Here is a 6,474-nt window from a genome sequence, read left to right as displayed (position 1 = left end):
ATTCTTAGCCGCCTCATTCTCCATAATGATCCTCTCTGAACTCCTTTGTAGCTGTCGTCCGGTATTTACCACCACCCGTTGGGCCCCCGCCTGCACATTCCTTCGAAACTTGGCTTCCCCCACCGTAACAGTTTTACCACGTAGCCTGAATTGGTTCATTTCTGCAATAGCTTTCAGGGCACCACCTTTCGTCGTGTAACGAACAAATGCGAATAGGTATGCCATTGTACTTTTTTGTTTCCTGCAAGGATAAATATCATCGATCCTCCCCGTCCAGCAGAACAACTGATACAATTCTCTCCTAGAGATATCCTCAGGCAAATTATCCACAAAGACAGTAAAAGAATCCTTTTCTAGCTAATCGATGATATTCTTCCTTAGTCCAAATCCTCGGATCCTTCAATCGTGAATAGCATCCCCTGCTCCCACCTCCCCTGGTCCTAATAATAGTATTTAAGATATCAAAGTCGACGTCTAATCTTATGTGCCAAATTTTTAACAAAAGATGTTAAAAGTGACTTTGTTAATAAATCTATCAAATTATCACTTGAGCAATTTATTGAACATCAATTTCCATTTACGAGAATAAAAAAATTGTAATGCATTTGCATAGCTATTTGTAACTAGGTTCATACAAGTGAAATAATTCTATATCAACTTTTTTAGGAGATAATGAAAAACTTCCTTGATTCTATTACAATGTATTCTAGTCGGAGAGAAATTATAGTAAACTAATAAATTTATAGTAATAATATATTGGGTTGTGTATTATTATTAACAAGATATATTAGTTCTCTTATAACGCCAAAATATTAAGATGCATTTGAATTAAATTTTTATTTTCAATGTTTTCTATTTTTTGAATTTTGTAAAAATAAAAATAATAAAATTTTATTTTCTATTTTTTATTTTCACTTCTTGTTTTCTCTTTTCTCACAATTCTAAAAATAATAAAAACAAAAACAAAAAATAAAAATAATTCTTATATTTTAAGACCAAAGACATTTTCAATTTCTTTGAAGAATATTTTTCTTTCGCAAAAAAAAAAATCTAACAACTATTGTTCATATATAAATCGAAATAAAATTTAGTTTTTTCAATATCTTTCATCTCAAACTTTTATTTTCTTTCAAGACATTTGTGCTTTTGTGATTGTGAAATCATGTTAGACTTTTAGAAATTTCAATGATATTCAAATTATTGACATACACAACAATTATGATGAATTTATATCTAAATTCTTTATATTAAGTTATTAACATACGAACTACTATCATTCTTGAATTTTTTTTAGGTAAGATACTCAATTGTACAATTATACCACATTTACAATTTAACTTAATATAATTCCTAAGACAATTCATTATATGATTTATATATCTTTTAATCGTTTAAATTTTTTTTATATAGATATTACAATTTAATGATCTATATAAATAAAATTTAACCATATTTATTAATCAACTAATATAATAATTAAAGATTTTATCATAGAATAACCAAACCTTTTTTATAACAAAAATGTTCTGCATCCAAGTGATTTTCACTAATCAAGTCCAACTAAGTGATTTAAAATTACGCATCATTTATAATAGACTTTTAATATAAACCTCCCCTTGTTCGTTCTCTTCAACGTAAACGTCCCTTTTTTTCTGATTTCTCTATGTTTTCGTTTTATTATCATCTCTTTCTCTTCATATTTTTGTTTTCTTTTTCGATTTTCTTGTGTTCTCCTTGGATTTTATTCTCTTTTTCTCTTCAGATTTTCGATATACATTTGTTTTTTTTTTAAATCGAACAGTGTAATTAAAATCGTTTCATTTTTGCGTGTTCTAAAATAATGAATTATTCAAGTTCAAATCAGTTGAATGAGAGCGATTTGGATTATTCTTCTAAATCGAATCAAGTGGACGAGGTTTGAATCGTTTTTGATTTGATCTAGTTTCATTCTTTAACAATTTTGAATTGAATGGAATGGAATCTAATGCAATTGAATAAAGTGATAATAAATAATTTTATTCTTCTTTACTAAAATCAGTGTTGTTTATGAATTTGAATTTGAATAGAATGCATGAGTTTTTGAATTTATAGAATGCACAATTTTCGGTTCATTTGTTATTAGACAATGGCATTGTTATAAACTTATAATCATATTTCGGTTCATTTACAGTCTAAGTGTGTTGTCGATGAATAATTTATCCCAAAGGTTAAGATGACTTTGAAGATAAATTAAGTTGGAATTCAGTTTATTTGAGTTTTACTCATATAATGTTTTTTCTATACTGAAAATGAGGATTAATTTATGATTTGTGTTATGTTTTATTGAATAGTCACTTTTTGGTTTTTCAAATTAGTTTCTATAATTGTGTTGTGGTAATTAGTTTAGGTGTTTATTAGAATAAATTTCGGTTCATTTGTATTTTTGTCGCTGTTGAAGTTTGATAAATACATTCAATCTATTTAGTATAAATCTAGATTCATTCAAATTAATATATATATTAACATTTACAAAGAGTCAAAGAAGTGTTTGCCTCTTTACAATTTCTTATAAAATAGTATTCAAGAATGTCAATAAAAATTCATTACAATTAAGATATTGAATCTATTTACTTTCTATCTCCTCATATGATAATCTACAGAAAGGACTTGAGATAATAGCAGATGACTTTGAGATTCTTATGCTTTTAGATCCCTCAATGACTTTTTTCAATTTATTTATCTTGTCCAAGAGAATGATTGGACCATATTCATGCTTGAAAGCATCAATTTGTTCCTACAATTGAAAGAAATTTATTAATATGTATTAATTTATTTAGTAAGAAATAAAATTTTGGTCAATACTTAACAGCAGTATCAAGTGAAACTCGGTTAATTCACAAATGAGCTGAAATTAGTTCAAATTTGAACAAGTAGTCAAAAAGACTCAATCATCAACAAAAACACATTGAATTTATTTCTGGATCCAAATGAACCTCAAATAAACTTAGAAATGAACCAAAATTATAGTAAAATGTAGCACAACTACTACAGTTTCATTCGATGCCCTAGTTACAGAAAAAAACAAAAAAATTGAATCAGAGAAATTCAATTTACTAAACAAACGAACTTGATCTACTAAACTCTAAACCAAACTAGTAAAAATGCAAAAAATGCAAAGGAGAAATCTAAACAAGTAGTTTTGTTACCTTGAAGAATTTTTGTTGTTCTTTTTTTGTGTTTTTTTGTTGATGATTTCAAATGCAGAACCGAATTTTCCTGTCATTTTCGCAGAAAATTTGAAAGATTTTTGAGAGAGATTTTAAATTCTTTTGTTACAGTTTTGAGTAGGAGATGTGAACGGTTTTTCATATTAAAGTACGAAGCTGAGAGGTAACATTTGTTTGGAATTTTGATTGCATGTTACACTCTTTTAATGAGAATAAGAATAGTTTTTGTTGGTATTGAACCTATTTAGTTAAATTTAAATGGCAGGCAATAAAATTTGAATATGTAACAAATCTGTTTCTATAAATACCAAATCTATATCCCTATAGATAATTATTCATGTAACATTATTGATTTAACAATTTTGTTGGCTATTCATTGTTATTGTTATTAATAATTATCAAATATACCAGAGAATCACCAGTTCTGTTAAAATTTCCAGTTTTTATTTAACATTCATGTCAATCTTTTTTTTTTTTTGTCTTATACAACACACACTCACACACTATTACAGCTACTATATGCAGCTCCTAGTGAGACAAATGATGGCATGATGCTGCTATTTATCCAATACCTCGGCTGCAGGTTCATGTCAATCTTTAACCGCATCAAGTCAAACAATTAATACACAAATAAATAAAGCAAAAAGGCCCATCTATCGAAATTGTATGAAATATGAATGGCCTACAAGGGGATATATTACAAGGAGTAGGTAGTATTAATAACGTCGTTACCATGACTAAATATATAACCGTTTAATGATTCTAACCAACATTATAGCATACTAGGACAATTTACAACCATCACCAAAACAGTTAAAACATACAACTCAACATAACATGACTCTAACAAGCATTCATCAGTTCACTAAAAAATCTACAAAAGATCGCATGTATCCTATGCTCCACAAAGCGCTGGCCTAGGAAAATGCACAGTTAGCTCTTTCTTCCAAAGTTTTTGTTTTTTTTTTCTTTTGGGTATTATTTACAATACTACAAGTACCCTGGTCTATCTCCGTGTGCATTTCCAGCACCAGCTACTAACTTGCTTGAGCTGAAATTTGGAGGTGCCTGAGAATTCATCTGCGCAAGCTCTCGTACTCGTAGCAAAATCGGTTCCGGGATTGGCGCTGTACCATGCTTCCGCACGTTCATCTATGTCAAGAAAACAAATTTAACAAGGAAAATAAAGTTGGAACTCAAATTCCTAATCTAAGAGTTATAATAGGTCGGATGGCAGAGAAGAACAACTCAGGAATTCAGTAAACAGAAGAATTAGGTCGAATTTTTCCAATTGTAATCATCCTATTAAAGAGAAGAGGAAAGAGGCAATAAGTATAGGATAAGGAGAGTTGAGGGTAGTTTTGTAAAATCAATCTAGTTTATTAAAAAATCAAGATGTTTCCAATTCCCTTAATTCCTTGCCTAATTAATTTTGGACAGGTATTAAAATATTAAGCAACTTAAGTCACATGCATGCATGCTGAAACAGTTCCTGGAAATCTGGAATGTCTGTAGGAACTAATTTCCAAATAGTTTTTAAGCACAAATCATGTTTATATAAACTCACTAATAAGCAAGGTTAATTTTGCAAAATCACGACTCTTACCCCTTCATCTGCAGGTGCCTGAGCAAAGCTAGCCTTGAGCAAATTCCTCCACTTGTCCTGCAAAGCAAAATCTGTTTTCAGTGCAATTTAGTGACAACAAAATCGAGCCATGCACTTTGCTGACTAGCCTTAACACGACCAGACCTCAAAACTGTTTACCTTAAGATCGACAGAGGTACGATACGAGTGTGATGAAAAGGAGAGCCGTTTGATCTCAGACCACCTCCCTGCGCCACACCGTGATACACCATCAACCAACTTCATTACCTCAACAAGAGTCCACGCTCGATGATGTTTCCTTCTCATTCCACCTTTAGCAGTGGGAACAGTAACTATACTGTCCTCTGAGGTATGGCTGAGTGGATCCACCCTTTTTGTGGAAGCTGCTTCTCTTTTTCAGGTTCACAAGAAGGCTGTACAACAAACGTCAACAACACGATGAAAATAACAAAAATGTTTATATTTTGGTAGATATTGAATTAAAAAGGAAACAATGGCATATCTGCAATTTCATGTTTTGGGGGGGGACTTCAAATTTAATCAGGAGAGAGGACATGAGTACAAAAGAGGATAAAGCATCCTCACAATGAAACCAAAACTGAACTAAGTGAATAAACTGTGTATTAAAGAACATAAATAGCTTTGAGCATCTGATAAAGAAACCATATTAACATTAAAAACACCATGAGCAAAGCAGCAAAAGAAGGTAAAAGGTAATCATATCCCAAACCCCCAAAGAAAATCTCTAACTAATTATTTTCTAGTTACTTTTAAACTAGGGACGGCTAACAAATCTTTGCTTCTTACAATTCCGAAATCTCTGAATTCAGTGAGGATAAAATGATGAAATATATAGGCAAACCCAAGACCCTCCAAAAATTATAAAAGGCCAGTTCCAAAATATTTCACCCATATAAGGCAGTGCAGAAAGAGAAGTTCATGACTCTGCATCTATACCACACTTTATGCACATGCTTGAGGACAAAGCAGTTGTTTTGGTGTAAATATGGAAATTCTATATAAAAGGACCACACAATGAGTCAAGGAAGTGCACTTAAACTCTTCTCTAACTCAACTCCAGAAGGCTTGCCTCCACTCCGCCTCATTAAGAAAAAGAAACCAAAAGAAAAGAGAAGAGAAAGAGGGGAGGTGCAAAACCCGAGGCAGTGGCCCATTATACTTTTTTTTACAATGTGCAGGAGCATGCTTGGAATGAAAAGGAGGGACACGGGGTGGCATCTATGTGGTCTAGTGTACCAAGAAGAGAAACGATTAGCAGTGCCAGTGAATGCATGCACTTCCAAGTATAGGAAATATTTTTTATGATCCCCCCAGATGACTGGTGGCCACTTCAATCAGTGGTGTGTGTAGTTGGAATCAACTCAATCAATCTTACTCAATCACTTCTGCTAAAACATGCGTTCAAAGAGAAGGGTGCGAGAGAGCATTTTCGAAATTTCAAGTTGAAAAAATGGCATATCAGCAGCAGATTAGCCATCTCCTATTCCCCTTTGCAAGTTAGGACCTTAAAAGTACCAAAGTGAAGGACTATGAGGAAAAAATTGCACAAATAGTGCAGTTTATTAAGCGAATACTTCCATTAGTTGTCATGAACAGAGATCCCATTAACATCACGATACTAAAGAAGCTCCACTTAAATTA

General features: G+C 31.7%; 1 protein-coding gene across 1 annotated transcript in view; it reads right to left on the bottom strand.

Moving 5' to 3' along the window:
• Positions 1–3,884: 3,884 nt before the first annotated feature.
• The window catches only part of LOC107464756 (uncharacterized), a 7,795-nt gene continuing 5,205 nt past the window's right edge, over positions 3,885–6,474 (bottom strand). Inside the window, 4 exon segments of the mRNA XM_016083712.2 lie at positions 3,885–4,358; positions 4,813–4,869; positions 4,972–5,188; positions 5,191–5,225. Coding sequence (XP_015939198.1) covers positions 4,197–4,358; positions 4,813–4,869; positions 4,972–5,188; positions 5,191–5,225 — 471 coding nt within the window. The 3' untranslated portion in view covers positions 3,885–4,196.

This window comes from Arachis duranensis, chromosome 9 (assembly GCF_000817695.3).
Source record: "Arachis duranensis cultivar V14167 chromosome 9, aradu.V14167.gnm2.J7QH, whole genome shotgun sequence".
Classification (NCBI taxonomy): Eukaryota; Viridiplantae; Streptophyta; class Magnoliopsida; order Fabales; family Fabaceae; genus Arachis; species Arachis duranensis.
This window is presented reverse-complemented; position numbering and strand designations above follow the sequence as displayed.